This window comes from Nematostella vectensis, chromosome 2 (genome assembly GCF_932526225.1).
Source record: "Nematostella vectensis chromosome 2, jaNemVect1.1, whole genome shotgun sequence".
NCBI classification, from domain to species: Eukaryota; Metazoa; Cnidaria; class Anthozoa; order Actiniaria; family Edwardsiidae; genus Nematostella; species Nematostella vectensis.
Genome location: NC_064035.1, coordinates 5,920,411 through 5,948,093, shown reverse-complemented (window position 1 = coordinate 5,948,093; position 27,683 = coordinate 5,920,411). Strand labels below are relative to the sequence as shown.

The window sequence follows — 27,683 nt, the reverse complement described above, 5'->3', positions numbered from 1 at the left end:
AATGTATGCTAATGAATGCAAATATATCAGAAGCACGTATCCGCTCTTTTGGCTCGCTGTCTCGCTGTTACGTCGAACGAGAGCGACGAAAGTCTGACACCATTGCTAGAAATTTTCAAGGGGGTATTTATTTTACCGGAGAAAAGTCATATTTCAAAATCATATGTTCGCGGTAAGTCCTCTAAACTTACATTAACCTTTTGCTATCTTTTTTATACGTGATTTTTTAAGATATAGTTGTAAATTAAAGGAAAAATATTGCTTCTAAGTAACATGTCGTTCTTTCGCTTTGCAGGTTCCAAAGCAATTTTGGAGATGGTGAATTCGTGGCAAGCATCGTAATAAAAACCTCGATTGTTTTTTAGTACATATAAGAAAAACGTTCTCCAAAACTCGAAGACTCAATAACACAATCCGTAGCTGGGATCTGCGCTTCTACTGCAGTTGGTGCTAAAAACTCTGCGATTGCCCTTATTTTACAACTAGCGCCCAAGACGTTCTAAGCTTTACGGAGATATGGCAAGTAAAGGACCACGAAAAAGCCGGTGAGTAAGCCATAATTTCACACAAATAGCGCCTCAACTGGTCACTGTACTGTTGTTCGTAGTTAATGATGTAGTTATTTATTGTGTTAAGAATGTTCCTACTGGAATAATTTAGCACCAAACACGATCCGTAAAGATGCGCTTCATCGATCGACCTTCGATCGAAAGGTGTTAGATTTCCTCGTTCGCATTTAAAAAGCTAAAAATTGTTCTTCACGTGTTGACAATTCTATTAATTTCGATCCGTAACCTTCTGGTGTATGTTTAGGATGTATTATTGTTGTTTTCTCGTGCACATTTTGAATGTTTGTAGACCATTGTTATTGACGCGTTAGCCGTAGAGACATTACTTATATACTTATTGATTTGGTGAAAATCATTTGACATCGGAAAATGTTAGAATTTTGTTCAAAGTGTAAGGATTTAAAACAAGTGAATTTAAAGTGATCTATGTAGTAGTTTCAATTATTACTATGTAGCCTTTCTATGACTTTTATTGTCTTTCATCATACCATACTGGTATGTATAAGCGTATGCAAACGCTAAAGATATAAGGGTTTTATTCTTAAGGTCTGTTGTTTTTTCTCATAACAACGATACACGTAGAGTATTCTTCATTGACTTCTTATGTAACCTTTCTCCATATTGGGGATATTTTTTTATACGTCTTCATTTATACGTCGTCATTGCATAGGCCTGGTTCCGTGTGCGTGGTAATCCGATCCTCTTTTTTTTTTGGTTATGACGCAGGGGGTGTTACGGGGGTATGTAAAACCTGATAATGGCTTTAAACAGAGTCGTGGTTTGATACAAGTACGTGTTCTGTTTTTTGAAAATCATAGCTTATCTTTAGATATATCAAGTAGAAGTGAATAATATTGGCTAATTGACCAAAATATTTGGCCTTGTGTAAAATTCTATTGACGATGATAAGAATACCAAAGTGTCGAGATACCCGATAGCCAAAAACGCATGCCCAAATACTATATACCCGGCAACTTTCATATATTTTTTAAAATAGCAATATAAATCATATTTATCCATTCAAATCCATGTAGTATTGTTTAAAACTTGTAAGCAATTCCGATGCAAAAGCATTTGTTATTATTTAGAGCGATTCGCAAAGACTGGGCACACCATAACTAAGAAATTCTAGTCAACACTTCGGAAAGTTTCAAGCAAATAAACCTCACAAGAGTGATTGTCGAAACACTACATACCCGACAGGTTTTTTTTTTTTTTTTTAATCACCCAAAGAACAATATCTGTGAATATATAAACATGTAACATTACTAAGAACTTGAAAGCTTGATTCAAGAAACAATCATAATTGAACTTCTGGGGAACAAACAATCAAAAAAGCAGCAGAAATAACAAAAAAAAAATGATGCGGCCCCAAAAAAGAATGTGAGTGGGGACGATAAGCGTCTTTGTTTTACTTGGCCTTCCCTCTATATTTTCAGGCTGTCGGGAATGTAGTGTTTTGACAATCGTTCCTGTGAGGTTGGTTCGCTCGAAATAAAGAAATTCAAGTGTCAACTCGAATTTCTTTGATATGGTATGCCCAGCCTTTGCAAATCGCTCTAAATAACAAAAGCTTCTTGCATCAGAATCACTTCTAAGTTTTAAACAGTACTACATGGATTTGAATTGATAAATATGATTCATATTACTATTAAAATATATATATATATAAAAGTTGCCCGGTAGCTAGTATTTGGCCATGCGTTCCCAGCTCTCGGGTATCTAGACACTCCGTAAGAATATTGCTAATTAAGTTTGATACAATACACAAAAAACTGGTATTCAACTCATTTAATTAACTTCTTTAGTATGCATAAACTTTTTGAGTTTAAAGTCCAATTTTTGCAATTACACAACAACTTCCTGGATATAATCTTGCTCTTAGCTAGTAGAACCTCCATAGAGAGACCTCTTAATTGGCAGCCTCTATATGATTGACACTGTCAACAGACAGCTAGAAGGGTTGGTCCAGATCTACACAGGGCATCTGACAAGATGCAGAAATGGAAGATGAAAATAGAAATTGGACTTTTTTTATTTTTGGACAGTGTTTATTTATTTATTTATTTTGGTGTGGGTGGGGGTGGGGGTGGGGGGGAGAAGCCTGGGTTGACAACTGAACTTTACCCTGGGAAAGTCTGTCTGTGAAACGGCGACCGTTGTCTTGTTCTGTTCTACTTGAAAATTTGATTGTGATTGGACAAATACAACGGGCCGTCGTATTGGCCCTGCGCCAGACTCTGCACCTGTCTCTCTCGCTTGGTCAAACAAATGTGTGACAAAAAAAGATGGTGGAAGATGCCTTAAGTCAGTGTTAAATGACAGGCTCTGGAGTTCTCCTATGCAATCAATTTGGCCCTTTACTTTGACCAGGTATCTCTTTTCACATTTGTTGATGATACGATCACATAAAACATAGTTTTTGTTGGAATTCATCCATATGGTCTGAAGGATTTTGTGGTATCTATAGCTCTGTCTTTGTTTTAGAACTTTCCTTGCCAATTCATGTCTCTGGGTTTTTGCATTTGTTTGTTTGTATTTGTGCTGAGAAGAACGTGAGTAACCAAAACTATGACTAAACTGCAACACAGAGAAGCACTAGGGAGAGCCATTGATTAAACCTACCCACACTAGAATATGTGTTTGATTTGATTTGTGGTTTATTATAGGGATGTTCAAAAAAAGTGCAAATCAAGAGATGCAGCCAGGTCCAGAAGAGGACAGCAGAATGACGAGTTTGCGGAATTGTCACATCAGCTACCCTTGCCCAAATCCATATCAAGTCAGCTGGACCGGCTTTGCATCATGAGGCTAACAAACAGTTACATCAAGATCAAACGGCTCCTCAGCACGATGATGAACCAAGGTATTCATGGCAATAATCTTTCTCTCTTCCATCCCTTTAATGATAAGGTGTGTACCCAGGATTTACTGAGGGAGCGTGTGTGTGTGGTTGGGTAGGGGGCAGTTATAGGTATCATGGAGAATGGTTATGTAATATTTGATGATGCTTCAATAAGAATTGACCCACTTTTTTGTACTATTTTCACCTGTTTTTTTTCATCAAATGAAAGCACTTACTGTATTTTGTGATATTCTCCCCACAGATGTACCCAATGTGTATGCCCTTAACTTCCAAGAATCCTCTTTGTTTGACAAACAGTTGCTTCAGGTCAGACTTAATCCTTTTTTGTTACTAAAAATCACATAAACAATACTAACTAAACAAGTGTTTATCTCTTGCAGGCTTTAGATGGGTTTGTGTATGTTATAGCCCAAGATGGACAATGCTTGTACATCTCTGAAAATGTCACTTATTACTTGGGACTCTCACAGGTAAAGCCAATAGAAAATGCTACTGTACCTCAACCTACTGCTACTGTACTTCAGTTATATATCTTCACTGTTAACTCCACTTTTTGTGGCATTTTAGGAACCATTTCATGTATAGATGGATGTGATTTCCTGTCTATAGAAGTAACAAATTCTGTCTACTTAAGTTACAAATCTTCTTTTTGTTTCTCTAGATCGAGGTAACTGGCAACAGTTTGTACAAGTATGTTCATCCCTGCGACCATGAGGAACTTGCCAATCAACTTGGGGGTCGGATCCCATTAGAAGACATGGAGATCTTTGATGGCTTATTTTGCTCTGACTCTGTCTTCATGATGAGTAACAACTTGAAAGCAGGCTCAAAACGTGTTGACAGCAGCGACCACTACAAGTCTTTCTTTTTGCGCATGAAGAGCACACTAACAAGCAGAGGGAAAAATGTCAACCTCCGGGCATCAACTTACAGAGTAAGATAAACATTTCCCCCAGACATCAATGTAAAATGGACATGACAGAATAATATTTCAAATAAAGCTAATTTCATGCCAAATTAAGGCATATAATTTCTTGAGCTATTTTGCAAGTAATAGCAAACTAAATAAAATCAGACTGAACTTTTGATGAAACTTTTTGTAAAGTTCATTTCAAATTTATAACTTTCGTTCCAGCACTCATAAAAATAATAATAATAATAATAATAATAATAACTTTATTTACAGAGGGTGGCACTTAATAGTGTAATACACTAGTAAACTTGTGGCCCTCAAAACTCATACATACAAATAATACAATATAAAATATATATATATATATATATAAAATCTCTATTTACAATACAAATTATAAAAATACTATTCCCACCCAGACCAAAAGGAAAAAAAAAAAAAAAAAAAAAAGATTGAATAAATAAAATAAAATATGAGTTAATTCGAAATATTAAAATGATTTAAAAGTAATTGTTCATTAAGATATTTATGACGGAGAGCGTTCTTAAAAGAGCTTATATTAGGCAGTTTCTTTATGCTGGCTTCTAAATTGTTCCATTTACGGATGGCATTTACTGTAAACGTTTTCCCACCTTCGGTTTTTCTAGTATACTTTGGAGTTATAAAATTCAGTCCTGAGAAACGAGTATTTCTATTATGAAGTGTATTGTTCAGCTTAAGAGTTTCAATTAGATATTCGGGCACCATCAGTTGTAGCCTTTTAAAGAGAATAGAACACATTGAGATGTGATTGTCCAGATAGAAAGGCAGCCATTGAAGTCTATTAAACAACGGTACTGAGGGTGCTCTGGGTTCAGCGTTGAGTATTAGACGTGCAGCTCTTTTTTGTAGAGTTAGAAATCTTGACAAACAATCCTTAGTTGATGCTGTTTGCCAAACAGTCCCAGCATAGCTAAACAAAGGTTTGATCATGGCATTATAGAAATTTGTTCTTTGTTTGAGGGGTAGACAACCTTTGATCTTATTTAGTACGCCGATTCTTCCTGCAATTTTCTTGTATGTCCTTTCAGCGTGATCCGAAAAGGTCAATTTACTGTCCACATCCAGTCCAAGGAGTCTTACTGATTCCACTGATTCAAGGGTGTTTCCATTAGATGTCGAAATGGATAATTTACTGTGTGGTGCTTTCTCTCCAAGGCGTTTACCAGTCACAAGTAGTGATTTTGACTTCGTCTCATTTATTGGAAGTTTGTTGCAATTGGTCCATACTTCCACATCCCTCATCACTGAATTAAGAGTGTTCTCTAAATTGGAAGTATTATTGACATCGGTTGAAAACGAGATAGTAGTATCATCCACATAAAGATCTATCTTCACTTTAGGTGAACTAATATGAAAAGGAAGATCGTTGATGAATAAAACAAAAAGCAAAGGGCCAAGAATGCTTCCTTGAGGAACTCCATGTTGTATAACAGAAAGATCTGAGTCCACGCCGTCAATAGAAACAAATTGTCGCCTTCCCCGTAGATAGGATTCAAACCATGACGTAGTGTTCTTGTCTAAACCATAGGCTTTCAGCTTTGACATCAAGATAATATGGTCAACCATGTCAAAAGCCTTTCGATAATCAATAAGGAGCATACCACTTACACAGTTCTTATCCAATTGAAAGAGGAGATTATCTACTACTTTAATTAATGCTGTCTCAGTTCCATGATGCCTGCGGAACCCAGATTGACTTGCATATAATAATTTGTTTTCGACAAGATAATCATAAAAATGATTGTGAACATGTCTCTCAAGAAGCTTAGACAGGATGGGCAAGACGGATATAGGGCGGTAGTTACTCTTGTCCATATGATCACCAGATTTATATAAAGGGGTAACTTTGGCCGTTTTCCATCGTTTTGGAAACTCGGAACTTTCGATAGAGTAGTTCATCAGCTTTGAAATTGAGGGTGCAATTATAGGTGCCGCCAGCTTAAGAATCTTTGCACTGAATTTATCGATACCCATAGCTTTCCTTAAGTTCAAAGTTTGAAGACAATTAATTGTAAAACCAATAGGGATTCGCGGTATCGAGAAAACAGTTTCAGGGTCCTTTCTGGAAAGTACAAAGTGCTCCAGCTTTGAGATGTCAAACGGTACACTTGGTAGTAGATTTCTCAAGCTATCAGCAATGGATGTAAAATGTACATTAAAATCATTGGCACTCAGATTACAAGTGGAGCGTTTTTCTGTTTTCTCATCAGTACCCATAAGCGATTTGATAATTTTCCAGACTCCTTTAGGATTGGAAAAGCAAAAGAATCGTCAATAAAACATTTTCTGAGAAGGCCAAAATCTTGAAGATGTGTTTTGCCCCCACAGATAAGTGTTTTGTAATAGAGAAAATCAGTATGGAGTGCAAGGAAACAACAGCAATTGTACGAAATCCTGACTTCTATAGCATCTCTTTGCAGTGGGCAGGTTTTTCCGTCATGTACATACAGAGGAAGAAAAATTTTAATAAAAAAGCTAGAAGTTTTATTGTATTTTTTTTTTTTAATTTATTTGTTTTTATATTTAAAAAGGTTTTAAAAAGGTCTCAATAGGGACCTTTGGGTTCTTAATGTTATCAACTCTGAATCATAGTGCACATACAATCCAATGTATTTTATAAAAGATGTCAAGAAATGAATAACCTGCAGATGTGTTTTGATTTATGGTGAAATCACAGGTGGTCCACTGCACTGGTAGCATGAAGTACAAGACGATCATCAATAAAGAAGGCCAGGAACAGAAAGTCCCCCTCTTCCTGGTCGCCATTGCTGTACCTCTGATGTTTGCTACCACATTCGAGGTACCTCTGGATCGGGGAACATTTACTAGTCGTCACATGTTGGACATGAAATTCCTCCAGTGTGATGACCGGTGGGTATAGTGTTGAGTACATGTGACACCATTACCAATTAAAACAATGGTGGCTTTGTGTGTTCTAGTGTAGGTTCTCTCACCTCTAGGCTCCGAAGAAGTGTTCACACTTTCAATCTTATGTAGCTTTATGTCCCCAATTCCACCACGCCTACACAGTAGTGTAGTACTAGTAATTTGACAGCTTGTCTAGTGTTTCTAGTCATACCATATCTCCTGGGTAGTTAGCACATTTGAGCTGAGAAACGTTACAATTTTTTTTGCATGTAAATAACTCAAAGTTTACCGAGACCTGCAGAAAAAAGCATATTTATATATATTTATATTCTAGGCAAATGCTTTGTATCAATTTTTAAACTGTGTCCTTGTAATGGCATTCACCACAGGGTATCCAGCCTGCTGGGTTACACTAGAGAGGAGATGATAGGCAAATCGTGGTATAGCTTCCATCATGCTGCAGACTTAGACAACGTGCTCAATACTCATAAAATGCGTAAGTATTGGTTCAATCGCCTTTAACTAACGGGACAAGGTTTTGTCCCAGTAATGGTCTCTTAGTTGAACTAATAAGCAGTTGCAAAGAAGCTTAAAGTATAAAGTTGAAGCTGATCATTTTTAGCCTAGGCGTTTCTTATCTGTAACATTTCCTGTGGCAAAGGAGAGGATTGAGTGGTAAAAGAATGAGAGGGAAAGTGGGAAATACATCTAACTTAACCCCTGCGTGTTTTTGGCATCCAATGATGACTCCAGTTAAGATGGGTTTATTGTCCCGGAAAAGCGTACGGGTAACATGTTATTGATGTGTTTTCAGTTTTGACCAAGGGACAGTCGGTCAGCAAGTACTACCGCTTCATGGTCCGGGGAGGTGGCTGGGTGTGGCTACAGACGAAAGCTAACGTGGTTTACGATAGCAAGACTTGTCAGCCCCAATTCGTATTCTGCATTAACTATGTTCTAGGGTAAGTTCCAACTGCCTACCTCGTTATTTGTCCCAATATTTAGGCATGTACCCAGGATTTCTGGCGGGGAATGGGGGGGGGGGGGGGGGGGGGCAGTCATAGGTAACATATGGAAAAAGAATAGGATTTGATGGTCCTAGAAATGGACTACTTTTTGGTTGCCGGGGGAGGGGGGGTGCCCTCTGTTTATGCGCATGACATTGTCTAGTATTAAGAATGTTGTTACTTCATCAAATATTGCCTCGTCGATATATCGTTTTCCCTTATGCACCAAGTATGATCTCGCTGAAGTTACGAATGCTTTGTTACGTACGCATCATTGTCTAGGCAGTGGATTCGTTCCAAACTATTTCGACTGTTGAAGGCAGCATACAAACATTTTACTATAATACGGACATATTGCTTGATAAACATAAATATGCGATTTGGTCATGCTTTTAATAAAGGCCAAGGTACATTAATACAGGCCGGACTCCAATCTTGAAAATGTAGCATCTATTCTCGATACCTCAGAAACTGCAAAATTGCAAGGTCCTCTGCCCACGACAATAGTACGCGGCCGTTGAGCACCGCGAAAAGAGTGGGCTGCACTTTAGGTATATTATTCGGTACATGGTGCAGCACTATTATTCCCCACTCCTCCCCCCTCTTTTTTCCCTTCCCTTCTCGTCGCCTCGAATTCGGGACTAGTATATATCAAATTTCCATCTATTACATTCTTGATTTTCAACTTTATTTCTTCATTTCTACAGCGGAAAGCAGGATAGTTCGGCGCTGCTTGCAACAGAGCAGATAAACCCTGTCCCTAGTGCACTCGCCCTAGAAACCATCATCAAGACCGAGGAAGGCCAACAGCCCCCGTTGCCCTTAAAAGAGACAATCGTGTTGGAGGAGCAAGCCAAAGCCAGGAAAAACATGGCTAAAGAGGCAAAGAGCACTCAAGTGAAATCGGAGCCGTCCTTTACGCCCTGCAAGATCAAGGAAGAAAACGACAGCCGCGACTGCAGCTGCATCGAGATGGATTGCGAACACATGAACTTCCAGGAAGTGACACCCGTCACGTGGGAAGACATGATCCAGCAGCAACAAGAGTACGATCGCTCCACGTGGGACCATTACAACAACTCACGGGACGCGGACAGGGGGATGGACACGCCCCGCCTGTCTCCCGACCCCAAGGACGAGTCCATGCCCAGCTCAGAGGAGTCCACGGAGGACAGCAAGGAAAGCGAGGAGAGTGAGGCGGTTGACGAGTCGAACGAGCTGCAGAACCGCGCGCCGTACATCCCCCCACCCACCGGTGATGCGGCGCTCATGTGCGATAGCGGGCTGTTGGAAGAGATCTCGTTCGCCGACTCCCCGCTTGTGATGCCTTCGTGGTTAGATGGAGACGAGCTACTGCATGTTCGAAGGGTCACCATCCCCCAACAGACAGCGCAGAAGAGTCTTTCCAACGGGCCCTCGCCCATCCTGTCGCGGAAGAGGTTCTTGCCGGACGCCATCCGCCGCAATGGTTACATTACGAACGATATGCTGACGGGCGTGAAAGCTCTATTCCCCTATGTAACCCAAAGCGATGCCGAGGTGAATGCGCCTGTACAATCGTGTAATCTCCTGCAAGGTAGCGACCTCCTGACGGCGCTAGACCAGTGCGATCCAACCTTCATGTAACCAAACAGGACATAGCCACTATTACCTATGTACATACTATCATCATCTCGGTTTTAAAATTTGAGCCGCCTATAAATACTATACATACAACAGTAGGACATATTTCCTCGTATTCGCGCCAGGGTATCACGGTGTGTCGGATCTGCCTTGTTTAGTCCATGCGCTCCTTAGATCCCTGGTTCTAATTCAAAGAAATATTGTGTATTTCTAACTTAACATATTCATAGTATTATTTTCCTATCGCGTTAGTCTGATACCCATAAGATTATCATTACAACTTCCGAGGTAGGTGGCTTTTGTATACCAAAGGTCTGTTGTTACGGGGCGAAAGGAGTTTCAGGATGAGGTAGTTGAACACAGATCCGCAGGTAGAGATATCGTTCGTGTCTACAATTCCCCCGTTCTATATTTTATCTATTTTCTTACAGTTTAGATGAGGGGGAGATGAACGCGTTTTCTATGCTTGTATGCGCTTCATGCCAATAGTTAGAGTTTGCTGGAAGAAAACTGTAGTTACATGACACTTAACGAGTGCGAAGGAAAGACAAGTGTGTTGTTTTCCATAGATTGATTTAATCAGTTTAAGGTAAAAAGACATAAATTATAATTAATTTAAGTAAAAAGTAAAATAGATATATTAAACTGCTAAAGGTTCTCACCTCGTGTTTTTATTTTACACCATTTTTATGAAACAAACTCGTTTATAAGGTCTAATAATGATTTTCGCTGTTAATCGCAAAATCGTGCCTTGAATTTCTTGTAGTCATGCGAGATCGATTGTGTCATGATTTATTTATTGTATTGTCTTATTTTGGTTGCACCTCGCAAATCTAACGTTAGTAGAAGTTGAAAATAACGTGACTGCAGTGGAAAGACTCAAACCTTTTTTGTAAAGTTGAGAGATCCACCGGACGATTTTCTTTCCATGGGTGACATGTATCTTGGCCCTGTTCATTGTTTCTTTTCTTGCAAAACTCGAGTAGATTTCTTAGAAAACTTCAAAAGAAAAATTCATCACTATTCTGAGACAACCAATACCGTTTTAGGTTATTACGATCGAAACGGCGCCGTAGGTATTTGTCGCCCTGTTGTGTTCTTAAATTAGAATAGATGTACGTTTAGAATGTACTAGTATATAGATAATAATATACCATACTAATAAATACTGACTATGGAAGAGGGTGATGTCTTGAAGCTTTATAACATCTTTGTTTCACTAAATGGATTTGATGCAAATTGAAAAAAAAAGTTTGCCCATGGTGAAATTCTTTTTTTCTTTTTGCAACGAAACTTGGTTTTGCGTGAGACATGTTTAGCGTTTTAGTGTTACCCTAGGCAAGGGCGTGGCGCGCCCTGTAAGCCACATTGAAAAATAAACTTATGTGGTCTCGCTTCGTTGGGATCATACAGTTGAAATGAATATTTTCACCCCGCTTGCGCGCTGCCTTTTGCATTGATACCAAACCCCAAAGACCTAGCCAAGGTCAGTCCTTTGGTAACGTATTTAGACCCGGTGGTACCGCTATTAAACGGTCACCTTAGGGACCTAGCCAAGTGGCCTCTTTAATAGAGGTTAGTCCTTTGGTAACGTATTTAGACCCGGTGGTACCTCTATTAAACGGTCACCTTAGGGACCTAGCCAAGTGGCCTCTTTAATAGAGGTTAGTCCTTTGGAAACGGTATTTAAATACGGTGGTACCGCTATTAAACGGTCACCTTGTACTGACCTAGCCAAGTGGCCTCTTAAATAGAGGTTAGTCCTTTGGTAACGTTTTTAGACCCGGGGGTACCTCTATTAAACGGTCACCTTAGGGACCTAGCCAAGTGGCCTCTTTAATAGAGGTTAGTCCTTTGGAAACGGTATTTAAATACGGTGGTACCGCTATTAAACGGTCACCTTGTACTGACCTAGCCAAGTGGCCTCTTTAATAGAGGTTAGTCCTTTGGTAACGTATTTAGACCCGGTGGTACCTCTATTAAACGGTCACCTTAGGGACCTAGCCAAGTGGCCTCTTTAATAGAGGTTAGTCCTTTGGAAACGGTATTTAAATACGGTGGTACCGCTATTAAACGGTCACCTTGTACTGACCTAGCCAAGTGGCATCTTAAATAGAGGTTAGTCCTTTGGTAACGTATTTAGACCCGGTGGTACCGCTATTAAACGGTCACCTTGTACTGACCTAGCCAAGTGGCCTCTTAAATAGAGGTTAGTCTTTTGGTAACGTATTTAGACCCGGTGGTACCTCTACTAAACGGTCACCTTAGGGCCCCTAGCCAAGTAGCCTGCGTGCAGCCAGAAATAGTTCCATTATTACCGTCTTCGAATTACCGACAGAAAGCTTGCCGCGCCGCTAAACACTTTCTGAAACCTAACCACTCCACTTCTGACATAGAGCTCATACCTATTGAAAAAATAACAAACAACCGCAAAGCAAGAGAAGCCACACTGACGGCTGACACTCGGTGGCCTCAACCGGCGTGAACCGTTTAGTAATCCACACCACTCTATTTACCATCATCCACTATTTTCGTTAAGTTACTTCTTACTCAATTACTATTTTTATCTTTGTTAGTTAATCATCAATGAACACTGTACATATACTAGCTGTAACATGCCACTGTAACTCATTTATAACCTAAAGAAGGCAGGTATTGGCCTGCCGAAATATCGTTTAAAAAAATAACTCTGGGTTCTATTAAACAGTCACCTTGGGAGCCATGCCAAGTGGTCTTTTTAATAGAGGCTAGTCCTTTGGTTGAGCTATTTAGATAGAATGGTACCTCTATTAAACGGTCACCTTGTACTGACCTAGCCAAGTGGATAGAGGTTAGTCCTTTTGTTAAGATATGCCAAGTGGTCTCTTTATGGAGGTCAGTCCTTTGGTAAAAAAATGGCAGTGGTACCTCTGTTGAGGGCCAGTGGTACCTCTTTTGAGGGCCATATGTTAGAAAACTTTAATCGGTTAATATGCTACCCTCGGTAAATAAAGATTCTTGTATTTTATTGTATTAAGCGGTCCACTTAGATAGCTAGCGAATTCCGCTTAATAAACGTTGACGTACAAGAAAAGTAAAGAAATTAAAAATACCCTATACCTTGAAGATAAACGGTTTTTTTTTAATAACATACAGTTGAGATCAACAAAGGACAAAATGATAATTACTATATTTATAGCTGGCTACAATATATTAAAAAAGTTAAGCAATTAACGCTTATCATTAACTAGTATATCAAAAAAAAACAAGGGCGCAGCCAGGGGGGTGGCCCAGCGGGCCAAAAATACAGTAAATGTATGAGACATTATCTAAAATACAGGAGAAAATGCCTTGAAAGGGCCTTTTGGGCCCCCTCCTGTTAAAAATCCTGGCTACGCAGCTGAAAAATATCCATAAAAGCTAATTAATAAAAACAAACTAAAAACTTAAATATTACATGTTATCAGCAAGTTATGTTTTTCGAGCTATAAATTGTTGCTTTGTCACCTTTACACATTTGTGTAATTTTTATTTTAAGATCAATTATACCTCGAAAAGGAAAACTTGATCGCTAGGTTACTAAAAAAACTTCGAATTGCATAACTTTGGGTAAGCAATAAAAGCTTCTCGTACCGTGCAATGTTTTTCAAACATTCGTCATGCACAGGATAGTTATACGTGTTCCTCGGCCGTTTGCATACAACCACCCGCTTTAAAACACCTGTGTTTATAACCAGAGTGAACACTATCTTTTCTAATGCATTTACTGGCCACATAATATCTTCAAGGAAATCGTGCTGCAAAAACAATTGTACTTGGCATTTTATTGGTACCTTTTAAAAGTCAGTTGAGGTAAATGGACCGTATGCCCATAAAATCTAACAAGAGCATAAGATCTCAGACTGTGAATTCTATTAAAATTCGGCTTTTCTCGTCATCTAAGGGTGTCATTTTGAATACGGAATGAGCCATTGCCGCGCGTAACATCTGCCATCGGAATCGGAGATCTGACGAGAGGCGAATGATCAGGGCACATTCAACCTGGTTTATAGACTTCTGACACCATGTAAGAACAACAACGATAAGGTGGATGTATAAACGTCGAAGCGATCACATTTGGTTCCCTGTAATATTACTATACGGAGGAAAACTGATGTCATTATGGCAGAAAACAAATAAGTAGACAAGGCACTAAAAGCATTATAACTTCGAGGGAAGAACATCCAAGCCAGAGGATAAAAACGTCAGAAAAAAAGAATCGTGGATAATTTTAACAGGACGAGTCATTAATTTGGCTCGATTTGAACTAAAAGTATGCCCTTTCTTAACGAGAGTAATAATAATAATACTATGTACCCCTGTGAAACGATTGAACATGGATTGAAGACCTCGCTGCATGTAACTTTAATCGCTTCGCTATTCTTTTGCGTGCTCGGCAATGGGGTCATTTGTCTTATTGTAGCTCGCCATTACCAGCTACAGACAGTAACAAACGCACATATCGTCAACATGGCCATTGGTCATTTGCTCTTTGCGGTGTTTTGCGTTCCAATGTATCTCAGCATTTTATCACGGGTGCAGCTCTCTGCATGGCTTTGTTCGATGTTTGGGTTTTTCTTCGCCTTGTTTGCCGCCGTTTCGATGCTGGCACTTTTACTTATCGCGATAGAGAGACATCATGCGATCAAGTCTATGACGAAAAGCAAGCTTTCTGCTATAACATCTACACGTATGATCTTGGTAACGTGGCTTCTTAGCATTGGGTATGCCTGTGGCTGGACTCTTGCTAACCCGAGCGAAACTAAGTGTACATTAGGCTCATCACAGCTCATACACTTTCATAGTTGTTTGCCATATTTGAAACCGCCAAACACTTCCTTTTCACGCGTCACTAATCTATTGCTGATCACTTGCTGTTTCTTTGTTCCGCTGACAGCAACATTGGTTCTTTATTGTAAAATTGCACGCCCTTTGTGGCGAGGATACAATCTTGTCCGCCCTTTGGGCTCGGGCAACCCTAAAATGGTGCGCTTTACTGCAGAAATCAGGACAGCACGGACAATGTTTATTATATTCCTGTTATTTCTAACAAGCTGGGCTCTGTACTGGGGGATAGGATTTTATAACTCTTACCACTGGCCATCGAAAACGGTTGACAACGATATTTTAACTACAATAATCATTTGTTTTGCGTTTAGCTCTATTTCATGGAATCCAATCATTTACGCTTTGAGGAACCCGAGGATCAGTATCATACTCCACCGGAGAAAGCCACACAAGCGTGTGAAATTCGCCAAAGATGCGAGCAGTAGATATGCAGCAGATGGGCCTGCCGCCGTGGTTCCTCCTCAGAGTGGTTTGCCACTCTCTGTGGAACTGAGTCGTAGTGAAGAATGTCTGGCAACTTGTTCAACTGCGCAGACTGCATCCACTCGAATGTCCGTTTCCACGATTTCTTGTTCCTATCATATTGGCGTGGAGTCGACATGATATTGTAGATTTCTTTCTATTCATTAACCTTAATTGGTAAAGATAAAACATCGCTATAACTGTAAAAAAAACTTGATTCCTTTGTTTTGTTTTTCCGGTGATCCTAAAAGCTCTTGGTTCCAGGTTTAGTTCCTACTAAGTTCTAATGAGTTCCTAATGGCAAGAGCGGATACTTGTTAATTACAAGAAATATTCGAAATAACTCCTTTTCTATGTCGAAGTTGAGTATAATTTTTGTGGAAATCGCAGGGAAATATAAGCACATATCCTTCAATGAACAGTCATGACGGTTTGGTGGAGCCAAACGCAAGCCCTTATGCCTCCCTAAATGTAGCCTGCGTAGTAAGCGTTTCGCGAAAAATGGGGCGAGCGCAAACAGGAGAAGAAGGGGGAGGGGGGATAAGGAAACTTATTTTATTATTATTATTGCCAGCACTCATTGTCTTTTTAAATCACAGCGAAGAGTCTGCGATCATTTTCTGATCGCAGAATCAATTTTACGGATGCGTTCTAAAAATACACTCTTTTTCTTATATAAGAACCTTTTTTATAAGAACGTCCAGGCTGGGATTTCGCCAAATCTCAGATAGCAGCAAAATATTTTTTCATTTATGAAAAAATCACATTGTGCTAATCACACTAGCGACTTAAAATAATATTATTATTGATCATTTGTGTAGTTCTGTTTTTCCTTACCTGGGCGTCTAGGCTTAAATGGCCGCAAGTGCTCTCTTGGTGACCGTTATCGTGTTTTTCTTTTTTTTTTTTTCCTTCTAAGTGACGTATGAGTGACGCACTCGAAGACTGTATATGAAGAAATCATAGATATGCCGTATTTTTCATGTTAATGTATTTTTTTAAAAATACATTAACATTAAAATGTTAATGTATTTTTAATGTTATTCATTAACAAATGAATAGAAATCTGCACATATAGCAATGCGCGTACTTGAAAAGCAAATGTCCACAGGATTCCAATTACACTCTCAATTACACATCCAACTTTAGTGTATACCCTATGAATTATTAAGAAGACCTTTATAATAATGATCAAAAGCAATAATAAGGTTGTTACTACAAGCACAATTTGATTCTGTATTTTAGAACGCATCAGGACTAAAAAAAAATAAATAATTCTGCTTTCTCAGCCTCGATGTTCTGAAAATTTGGTGATTTGGCATGAGTTCTAGTTTATACAAACTTACGGCACCCAGATTGCAATGTTGTACTGAGGGAATTTTAAACCTTTAAACCAAACCCAAGCGGTGCAAGAATTTGATCAATTTGAGAGCAGGTCTGAAACGGATGTGTTTAGGGGTTACGTGCTAGTGCCCATAATACGCTAATCCGGCTCATAGTGTTTTATTGTAACTGAACTCCCACAACGAATACCATGAAGGATTTGCAGGGGCGAACCTACCTTTAACCACTTTGTGTCCCATCTCTTTTCTCTGCCGGTGGTCGAAAAAAGCAGGTTCTGATAGTCTGATTTATCTGGGGTTTTTTTTGCAGTATACGCGTAACATTTTGTTGACACTTTTTCAACCTTGGTAACAAAGATTCTTACGTTTACTAGAACGAACCACAGACCTTGTCTCCTCGGATTTAAAGTTTCAATACACCAGGAATCAGAGCGCGGCAGCTAAGGTACGACCGCGCCCTTTTTGCTCCATTGAAATTGAGAATTATTCTCTCTCCCCATTCTTCGCGCGGTTTTGTTCTTTACTTCCGTTGAAACTCACCAGAAACGCTTGCTACGTAGGCTACACTAAATCCATTATGCTATTTAGTTCAAACGTCTTTTGTGTGATATTCGATATTTAACGACCACATCTAGGGTCCTGATGACAGGAATCCATGGGAAATAATCCTGCTTTTGATGATTTCGGCGATTGACGTAGTTTTTTTTCTCTCTCTTCTAATTGACGTGTGAGTGACGCACTCGATGACTGTATATGAAGAATGATGTTCACAGATATGCCGTATTTTTAATGTTAATGTAATTATTACATTTTCAATAAAGTTACGTATTGAAAATAGAATACTATCGGACATTCAGATAGCGGCTACGCTCAAACGAGTGGTCACTAGATACAGAAATATGGCGATACTTTAATACTCAACACAACTAAATAGTAGAAATGATTTATTAACAAGGATTGTATCATATCCTTTTTACATGGGCAAAACTCTACAAACCTTAACTCCAAATATACAGAATAGGCAACGTGGATGTAAAAGTACTATATAATATACTGATATATACAATGTCAAGGAAAATTACGTATAGCCAATGTGGGAGATACACTCAATTATGAACGTCTAAGTGCATGGATTTGGTTATTAAAGAGTGAATTTACAAAATTTCCTTTCACCTTTACACATCGACATTTTACCAACAAACCTTAATGAGGATAACAATTTGACAAAAAGCAGACTTCGGAAGACAAGAGCTGATCTGTGTAAATATAAAGTTAGCTATCAAGCATACAAGGCTACAACATACCTTAATCAATAAAAATGTATCTACAAGACAGGCTCAGGCAATTATACTAATGACTATACAACAGCGAGCTGACAAAACGAAACCATGGGCTACTCTAAAGAGCAATGTCTCCGATCACCAGCTCGATATTGTAATAAGCTCTTGTCATCCCCATTACACTCACAAAATTATTAGCAAACACACATCATTTTGCGATTAATATTTGTGATTATCTTTTAGCCAATTTTAAGACAATGCCCTTGCGTGGCTGCTCGCCGCCACTCTCTTGTTCAGTAGTCACAAGTTTGACCGTCCATTCATTTTTATCCTCGATCGTATCGTTGCTCTCAACACTTTCGGGACTGGCAAGAGGTGAACACATGGGGCTGGGTGGTGCAGATGCCATGGGGGATGTTGGCCTGGATGGGATGGGCGTCGGCATGGGCGTAGGGAGCTTGAGTGCTGCCTCATCTGCATCAGAGAGTGGGAATGTTCGCTCTTGCCAGGGGTTAACAGTTGGCCAAGATTCCCCTGGGGTATCTGGTATACGCTGCAGGCTTTCTGTTGAAGAGGAGCGTCTGTGACCCAGTTTGGTGTCTAGCGAGAATGAGCGGTGTAGTGATGGGGTGATGGCCGACGGAGCAGGCACGCTTGCTGAAGTGGGGGAGGGTGAGTGTAACAATGGTGTGCCTGGCGGGGTGCTGCCTGCTTCAAAGCCTCCATCTGTTTCACTACTCTGTCGAGAGGATCGCTTGCGCTTCTTGTTCAGATAGCCCAGGAATCTCCTTCTCTCCTGCTCCTCGCAGATGTCATGTCGCTGAGCCATCACCTCATCCCTCAAGTCTTCAAACTGGTCCTCCTGAAAGACAGGCTATCATTTAGACAAATGGCTTCAGATGCAACACTGAGTCTATTACAAAAAAAAATTACAAATAGTAGGCTTGCCATTACAAGCGAGCAACGCCCAACTAATACAAATAACTATTCAAAGGCCTCAACTAATTCTGTATTGCAAGCTCCTCTGAATTTATATATACATGTATAAAATGTTTACCTAACCAGAAATACATAATGACAGCTAAACAAAGGGTACCTACATATATGCATTTCTCGGATAACAACATTTTTGTTGGAAAAATTAATACTTGTATGGTTAACTAAAACAACTTATATAATCCTGATAAGAAAGGAATCTCACCTCTATTTCTGGGACTTCCTCTTGAGGCTGCTCCTCTTCATTTTCAATTTCCAGCACACGCCAATTGGGTGTGAGGATCTCCTTGTACTGAAGTTTCTCAACTCTGGTGGATGACGCCATTGAGTAGGGTATCACAATATTGTTAATGTCAAATGCATTGCTTGTCCTCTTTTTACGAAGCATCAGACTAAGCGTGGAAGGTGGCAGTGAATTAGAAAGCGGTGGTGTTGGGCTGGGCGATGATGCAGGTGTGGATGGGCTGGATGCTGCTGTGCACGGCAACGATAAACTTCTAGCCCGTTTCTGAAGCTGGGCTGCTATATTAAAAGACATATATTTAGTTTACTATATACCCTAAATAAAGTAAACCAATATCCTAATTTATCATACCCCCTCAATTTCCAATCAAGGATTGTTATTAAAATAAAAATGTTCAACTGTGGATGGTCATTTTGAAGTTTCTTGCAAACTGACTGTTGTATTTAAAAAGAAACAGCTGCACAGGAAAGGCTGATTAACGCTCTTTAAAAACCCTATAAAACAACACCAACTTACTGGAAAAGTGCATTTATTGCACATTAATATCAACAGCATAATAAGATTATTGATTAAACCATTTAAGGCTGTACATTGTTAATGTTGCCATACAGTACTAGTTAGGGGTCAAGCACTTTTTACAGTGGAAAAAAAAATACCCTGCCAACTAAAGGCAAAACAAACAATGAACAAAAATACCCTTCCCTCATGGTTGATTCATATGGAATTATTTGGACAACACTACAGTAAAAGATCAGTTATCAAGGCTGCTTACCGGCACTAATGGCAGCTGCTCGCTTCTTGCGGGGAATGTTGTCAGTATGGCACTCCCTACTGTCACTCTTTGCATTCTTAGGAGTTGAAGGGAGGCTACTGAAGTTGCGCTTTCTTTCATATTTCTGGTTTCGAAGTTCTAAACACACATAAATTTGGCACAATAAGAACAAAGCCTGCACTATGTTGAAACAACCACTATTGAGAAAAAGGTACAAAACCTAATAATTGCCTGACAATAATTAACTATTTGAATATTTTGAGATACGTTCGTCAATCTCTGCTCTAGTTATTCAAACTAGTTTCTATACATTCTTCTGTTTGTAAGCTAAGTTTTTGTTCGTCCACTTGAGCATTAAACTGACAGTTTTGGCACATACTTGCAGATGAGAGCAGCGAGGCAGCAGCTCCTTTGGCCAGCTGAGCTCGACGATTAGACTTCTGTTTCCTAGGCAACAAGATGATGGAGTTAAGAGATAATAGCTTAAGTTGTCAAAAAAAATCAAATAAATATTTCATGGTAATAAAAAAATTAAGATGTGCATCATTTGTCATAGTCAAAATAGTGAACAACTTTTGAAATGTTGTACAATGCATCTTAGAAAGTAATTATTTTCTCAGATATATTAACAAAATAGAATGAAGGTGAAAATGTAGATGTTTTGTCATACTACTTCTCTATACATAATACATAAAATATAATGTGTACACTTAGAACTGTTGCAGACAGAGAGAAAGCAGTTGTATAAACAGAGTGGCTTGAGGTATAAATATAGTGATGACCTCATCTCATCTTGTATTCTTACACACTCCATTTCATAATTAATTCTAACAGGTCAATGATTTGAAAGAAGTTTCCAAGACTACCTCATTGAAAATGAAAACACCAAAAGGTGTAGATAAAAAAACACAAACACCAACCAAAATCTCAACCACTAATTTTCTTTTTGTTCTTTAGATCCCTACTTTTACAATAGTTATTAGTTCATATCTGTTATTGATCTATTCACATCTCTAAATGTTGATTAAAAATGAAGTCAAAATCAAGCCTTTGAGACATTTAAAAAGGCGGTAAAAAATATTAGAAGCAGACAAGTCAACTGTTCACACTTACTTTTTGTCAATGTTTGAGGTTTTGACTGGAAAGGGCTTCACAGGCTGTGTGCGAGATTCAAAGCCACCTTTCTTGAGAAGTGATGCAAAATGAAACTGGAGAGGAATTTCTGGTGACACAATAAAAGTTTAGTAATACACTTGTAAAACAAATCCCTTTAAGTAAGTGTAATGAAAGTCATTTTTACTAGTTACCAGGATAACCATTACATTACAGATCAACTATTATTCAGAGCTAAGAATTGCAATTACACAAGTTGCAAAAGTAAGTGTTCTTTAACTGTTTTGTTTCTTGAAAACTTAAGAAGTCACCAGACCAGCTACCCTACAATTAAATGCTTTCCACCAACATGAAAAGTAGTCCCAAAATGTGACGATAGTAACTTTAGAACCATATCATTAGATTATTTTGGTATCTAAATTTGGTTCATTACCTGTGGGAAACGACAGTACAGCATGATAGGAGTGGTCCAACAGGGCAACCCTTTCTGCCTTTGACTGACTGCTCTCCACAACAGGTATCGTCTGTGCAATCTTGGAACATGACAGGCAAGGAGTCTCTGGTTTAGAGCAGTGACAAAACCTTTTACGAGCCTTACACCTCTCCTGCATCCATGATAAGTGCACTAGGCGTCGGCGAGCAATGGGCAAGGTACCCCTAGTCCTTGCGCATTCAGAAAGATTGTTGTTGCTATGACCTACTACAGAATAGTTATCATTTGCATCGTTCTTTAGTAGCTTGGTCCGCAGTTTCTTCAGAGGTAACTCATCCTCATCCACCATTGTCTCATGCAAAAGTGCTTTCTTCATACCATTCCGCAAGTGACTTTCAGGTTCCTTAATTTTGTTGAAGTCAAGTTCTGGCTGCGTTGGCTTGACATTATTCAATTTGACTGATTGACCAGCTAAAGGAGATGGAAGGGAATTATTCACCTCAGACAATGGATTCTGATTTTTAGAGATAACATTAATTGCATGTAGCTTGACTGGTTGTTTTGCAATCCTTGCATTCTTAAATAGATCCTCATATCGCCTGATTTGCCTTTCCAAGTTGACTATTTGGGACTGCAGCCAAGACCACTGAGAAGATATCTCTCCTTCTTCATTTCGATACTGATGTCTCAAGCACCTGGACCTAAAAATATAAAAAAACAAGTAATTATTGCATTATTTCGTAAACTAGCAAGAGAGCTTTTAAAAGAAATATTTGTGTTACATCCCTTTGATGGTTTAGTTGTAAAGTATCAGTTATAAGATCTCAAGTGACTAGGTGATCATGTATCAGAAAACAAAGTTGAAATATGCTTGTTTACATGCAATGTGTTCAGCTCCACTCTAAAACCATAGCATTTTTCAGTATTACATATTGTATGAAATTCAACAAAGATATAAAGGCAAATCCAAGAAACTAAGGAAAAATGAAACTTAAAGGGTTAGTTTCACTTAAATGTATGTTGACCAATGATGGAAGATCAATAATTCTAGGTCTTGGGCACTTAAAATTCAAATGCTTTTTTTTAACACCTTCGTTCACACTGGTAGCAATATAGTATGTGGGTTAATTAAAAAATGAACTGGAAATGAACTTGATAATTATCAGGTTGTCATGTCCAGAAATTTTCTTTCTCTTAACACACCACCCTTATATCCCTTATTTGCTGTATGTCAATTATTAACAATGAAATGTTGATCATACAACAAAAATGCGCTTAAAACTGGAATAGATTACAACTTTTAAAAATTCTAACACCATCTATTTACAAAAGCACCCAATAAAATGTTGTTACTCTCGTCTTTATGGTTTCAGGCTTAGGAAAAAACTTATAGGGTAGCTTGAAACAATGAGAGTACCCAGTGGCATGTAAGAATATTAGGAAAAATTATCTTCAACGTTCGAGAGATAACATTTAGTAAACTAGTCCAAACTACTTATTGGTGTGTAGTTTAACACGGGGTTATGATGCGCATATCAAAGTCATGCCATAATTTTGAGTGCGTGGGAAATTTAAAATTTCATCTCTTGGACCACAAAATCCAATCAGCTCTCACCTACTCATTCTTTTAAGGTTTCGATACCCATCGAAAAACATAGTTTCACAAGACAAACAAATCCTTTTTCATAAAAAGTAGTTATTGAGGTGTTGTGGTCTGGCGCGCATGAGAACAGAAGAGATTAAATATAATATGGCCGGGTGATCCAATGGTTTGATCCACTCTATACTCGGGGTGGTGGCGAATTTACCATAACATGTAAAACCGAACTATGTTGAATATGTTCGGCACAAATAAGATTACTCACGTTTTACTTTGAAGAGAACTAGAATAATACTCTTCGTCTTCGCTTTCGTCCTCAGAACTGGCCTCAGTGGCATCCGAATCGTCCATTGCCTCTAAATGCTCTACATGTGCTCGCAGGCTCTCAGCTAAACTCTCCGCTTCATATTTCTGTTTCTCCTCGATCAAAGCATTCCTGATCGTTTTGTTGACGCTCTCTGGCGAATATTTGATCGCGTTTTCGTAGCGGTCATCACAGGGATTGTTGTTCGATGAAGCGTTTCTGGATCCCTTGTCTTGAAATGAAATTACGCTATCCTTGTCAGTTCCTGAACAAGATAACAATGCTTTCGCGTGAAACGCTTCCTTCGCTCCCGTATCGGAATAAACGTTGCTTTTCTCCAAATTATCTACAGATTCTGCAGATAATTCTTGTTTTGTTGTAGAACTGGAAGGAGAGTATTTTCCCTTGTGATGATTAACGATTCCGTTCAATTGACGATGCACATGGGTCGCGATTTGCCGCGTTTGCAGTCTACGGAGGCGTTTCTCGAGTTTTTTCGCACGGCTTGCCAAACGAGATTGTTGCTCGATCGACTTAAGTGTTCGCTTAGAAATCGCTGTTTTCGTTGTATCTAATGTAGCCACGGGATGTTGGGTTATTCGTCGATTTTCTTCGTTTTCGCTTTCAATGTCACAAGCACCAGTCGGTCTTTGCGTAGTTGTAGTCGAAGCACATGTTCGCTGGGAGAGATCACTACTTGGTATGGCGGGCTTTCGGTTTTGACTGTCGTTTGTGACATTCGTTGTTTTGCTCTTGTTTTCCATTACGATACTGAGACTCCCGTCGCATTGCTCGTTTGGCATATCAGTTATTTTGAACTGATCTTCGTAACGTTTTGAGATGGGTGGGGAAGAGAAATGCGAAGACTCCTCGCGACCTCCGTTTATGTTTGTAATGTTATTACTACTATCTGTATCTTCGAGCAATCGCACAAGGCCGTTCCGTGAAAGCAGCTTTAAATCAACTCCCGAAGATAGACTACCTTGTTTAAGCTCCTCCGTAACTGTAGACGAGTAACACCGATCCACAGAATTCTTTCTCGACGACCCGGGTGACGCGTTTGCCTCGGTAAGCGCTGGAGCCATTTGCGCCATCGACCATACTTTCCTTCACAATGAACACAGGCGATGAAAACACGTCCCCGCAGAACGCATTTTCCGAGCACAATTTGTTAAAAAATAATGCTACGGATGGACGGAGGGAGACTGTATTCTTCAAATAAAATAGTTTTTTGGCGATGTTCCGCAAGTGGAGGAGAGAAATCGTTTTTTTAGTGACACAAGCACGTGACCGCCACGTCTCGACAGAGCGTGTTCTAATCCCTCGCTTTAGAACACACCAAGGATGCCTTGATATATGCAAAATACACCGAAACTTTAAATTCGACTTTCCAGCCTGTCAAGCGCTACCATCGTCGACAAACCATCCGAAGCTTGAGATGGATACCTATCGAAGCTATGGATGATATTTTCGCCGAGTACAAGAAATCACTGAATCTTCTCCAAGCGAAAGTTTTAAAGCTATCTTGCAACTCAAAATGGCGGAGGAAGAATCCACTGAGTTCTTGTACAACGCAAAGGATTCCGCGTGCTGAAACAGCCTCTAGGATATTGCATCAATGGCACGATCCCCCCTATAGGGCGTAATCGCTGATTGGTTAGATTTCCATGATGCGGAGCAGCAGACTTTGTCAGTAGAGAGAAGTTGGAATTTAATCAACTTGAAGTCTAACGACGACTTCCGAATGTCTGGAAACGCCTCCAGGTTTATTCCCATTTTGACGACTTCTGGAGGTAAATTATTTGTCCTCGGGACTGAAAAATAATAAAGCAACTAGTAAAGAAATGGATGTCAAACATGTTTACTAAAATAAATCGTAATTGACAAAATACATCCTTGTATTGGGAGAATTATGATGTTAATCACAAAGTGCTATTGTAATAAAATGCTAATAGAGTTTAGATTACCAAAAAAAACAGGGGCACGTAAAACATCAAGTCGTTTAGTCTAAATTTTAGATAATATTCTATTATTTTTTGTATTTTTCTATATTTTTGTATTTCGTATTTTTTTATTTTATTTTTAGCATTGAGTTAATTTAAATGATATTTTTAAAATACTAATCAGTATTTTATTTTGTTAAACAACTATTTCAAATGAGTTTGCACACAGAGAAACTGCAAAGCAAATAAGCGTAAATATAAAACAGGTTGCAAAATTGTTGTTGTCCTTCAGATACCAGGATTCAGGCATTTACCCAGTTGTAACAGTTGTAAATCAATTGTATTTTTTGACATAGCATACAATCTACAGTTTTCTGTTTACCAAAGTTTTTAATTGTTAGATTGGATACCCTTTTCTTTTATATATTTTGTTTATTCCCATCAGGGGTACCTCTCCTGGAATCTCATAATCTTTTTATTGTCCTGGTTTCAAAAAAAAAATCTCACCAGATTTTTAGTTTAAAGTATTTTCAGTAAAAGGGTTTATGAGTCGAAAAGCATCATAAGATGGTGGGAAATCAGCAGGAAAAGTTTCTAAAATCAATGGGGGTATAATATGACATTTATTTACTTTTTTTTAGTCTTATTGACAAGAGCACTTTCCATCTTATCAGGCATAGGTCACATGCCATTTTTTCCATGTACTGTTTCAAATGCAAATCTGTGCAAATGTAGTTGAATGTTTCATCTTTATTTGCATGCATTTACTTTTGGCATTTCATACAAAGAACGGTATCCAAACTAGGCCATTGTGTGTTTAACGGACCATTTTCATATATGTTCAAATCATAAATTAATGATTTGGTAGAAGCTGAAATTATGAGTGACAAACTAGCCTCAAGTCCCTAAGATTTAGATCATTGTTGACACAAGTAAAGAAAGATTTTATGAAATCACAAGATACATAAGCATGAAAAACCCCTCATCTCTTTACAGCTCTCACAATATTTTCAAATAAGCCTATTAAAGCCACTTTGTCACCAGTTTCCTTCCAGTCAATTACGTAACAATCTCTGACGAATTTTAACAGAAATGCAAAAAATATTTAAAATTGTAAACGCAGTGTGTCTATTGAAAGGTTTTTGAGCGGAAGAACTGTTAAATAGTGCAGATTCAAAATATATCTTGTTTTTTTTCCTCCATTTACATAAGAAATATTCTCAAAAGTACAATTCTTGCATAGTTTAACTGTAGAAGGATACCAAATTGTTAAAATTGAGACAAGCACCTTAATTTATAGCACTTGAGACTGAAGACTTAAGTAGGGTAAAAAATCCCCCCCCCTCCCCCCAAGCTTACAGTCATTTGACAAAAGGTTGGCGTCAACCTGTTTTGCCACTATGCGACAAGCCTGCATGTAAGCATGGGTAAGATTGTTTGCCATATCCATGTTTGTGCTCAAAAGTATACCTCTTGTCACAAAATTTTGTTAGTCAGCAAACATTTATATGACAAATTCAAACAATCACATAAAGTTATGATAAGCAAAAACATAATCATGTGTCAAATCTTTACGTCGAACCTAGTTGTTAAACAGTTTCTTACCTCATGCTTGTCCAAACGCCAAAAGTGCAATCCACCATTATTTGAGATATCATACCGTTAATAAGCTTAGTACAATTTGGATAGTGAACAAACTGCGTAAAGCCGTCCTATTAAAATACTAGAATATACGAGAGCTGCTGTCCCAGCTTTTGTGGTGAAAAGCTATTAAGACTTATTCGAACCACGATTAGTGATTTTCTTGCCACACTCGCCAAGCCTATTTATTAGGCATTGGTGGACTAAAATGGCAAATCTCAAATGCTACTCAATGCTATGATTCCAGAGCAAAAAAAAAAGTCAACCTTCATAAATCGACTTCGAATACATGTAAAAAGTTTAAGCTTCGTATTTTCAAGAACAGTGCCGTGATTTTTGAGTGGATTTAAAACAGTTTTAGAGAAGTTGAGAATCCCCCAGCAAAAAAATCCGATTATTTTGTATACAAACCACGGCTACTGCGCGTGCGCTAATCGATAAAATCGATTCTAGTGGTCACCGGGGAAGACTGGGGATGGCCAGGCGCAAGGAACGATGGGTATAAGTTGTGCGCTCTAAAGAAATCATAAACTGTGTTTCACGCCTGTTTGGAAAATACTCAATACTTTGATATTATAAGTTCAGATTTGCGTCAAAAAAAAAAAAAAAAAAAAAAAAACATGTGAGCATGCCCACAGGTATCCCATGAAGTCTTTGTCAATGCACCTGTTGCTTTCCCAGGGTCGCATGGTGCTCCTTTCTGATTGGCGGAGACTGCTTTGCGTGCGTTAACTTTATAGGCTCGATTTACTTGGTCAATAAAGCTGCATTTACTTTTTTACATGATAAAAACTCACT

The 27,683-nt window shown here is 38.7% G+C and overlaps 2 protein-coding genes across 3 annotated transcripts; one reads left to right on the top strand and one right to left on the bottom strand.

Moving 5' to 3' along the window:
• The first annotated feature begins 19 nt into the window (after positions 1-19).
• LOC5517926 (endothelial PAS domain-containing protein 1) lies at positions 20-11,068 on the top strand. Its single transcript, XM_032362465.2, has 10 exons — positions 20-172; positions 296-545; positions 3,239-3,435; positions 3,677-3,741; positions 3,816-3,905; positions 4,097-4,369; positions 7,068-7,261; positions 7,648-7,754; positions 8,073-8,220; positions 8,973-11,068. The coding sequence occupies exons 2-10, from the start codon at positions 517-519 to the stop codon at positions 9,889-9,891; spliced, it is 2,022 nt and encodes a 673-aa protein (XP_032218356.1). The 5' UTR covers positions 20-172; positions 296-516; the 3' UTR covers positions 9,892-11,068.
• Positions 11,069-17,490: 6,422 nt separating this feature from the next.
• LOC5517866 (KAT8 regulatory NSL complex subunit 1) lies at positions 17,491-27,283 on the bottom strand. Of its 2 annotated transcripts, none has more exons than XM_032362464.2 (8): positions 26,850-27,283; positions 23,263-25,115; positions 21,398-22,098; positions 20,965-21,073; positions 20,231-20,298; positions 19,852-19,989; positions 19,041-19,357; positions 17,491-18,701 (listed from the first exon to the last, which is right to left on the bottom strand). In XM_032362464.2, the coding sequence occupies exons 2-8, from the start codon at positions 24,393-24,395 to the stop codon at positions 18,072-18,074; spliced, it is 3,096 nt and encodes a 1,031-aa protein (XP_032218355.1). In that variant the 5' UTR covers positions 24,396-25,115; positions 26,850-27,283; the 3' UTR covers positions 17,491-18,071. The 2 variants fall into 2 exon arrangements, with proteins under 2 accessions (XP_032218355.1, XP_001637853.2); XM_001637803.3 differs by having other exon boundaries at positions 19,041-19,354.
• Between the last annotated feature and the right edge of the window lie 400 nt (positions 27,284-27,683).

Excerpts from the sequence above, each read along its gene's own strand:
- LOC5517866 (XM_032362464.2), bottom strand. The coding sequence starts at position 24,395 with ATGGCGCAAATGGCTCCAGCGCTTACCGAGGCAAACGCGTCACCCGGG. Across the intron at positions 20,299-20,964 it reads ACCTCAAACATTGACAAAAA|GAAACAGAAGTCTAATCGTC; the intron begins GTAAGTGTGAAC and ends CTTGTTGCCTAG. Across the intron at positions 18,702-19,040 it reads AGGAAGTCCCAGAAATAGAG|GAGGACCAGTTTGAAGACTT; the intron begins GTGAGATTCCTT and ends CCTGTCTTTCAG.
- LOC5517926 (XM_032362465.2), top strand. The coding sequence starts at position 517 with ATGGCAAGTAAAGGACCACGAAAAAGCCG. Across the intron at positions 3,906-4,096 it reads ATTACTTGGGACTCTCACAG|ATCGAGGTAACTGGCAACAG; the intron begins GTAAAGCCAATA and ends TTGTTTCTCTAG. Across the intron at positions 4,370-7,067 it reads TCCGGGCATCAACTTACAGA|GTGGTCCACTGCACTGGTAG; the intron begins GTAAGATAAACA and ends GTGAAATCACAG.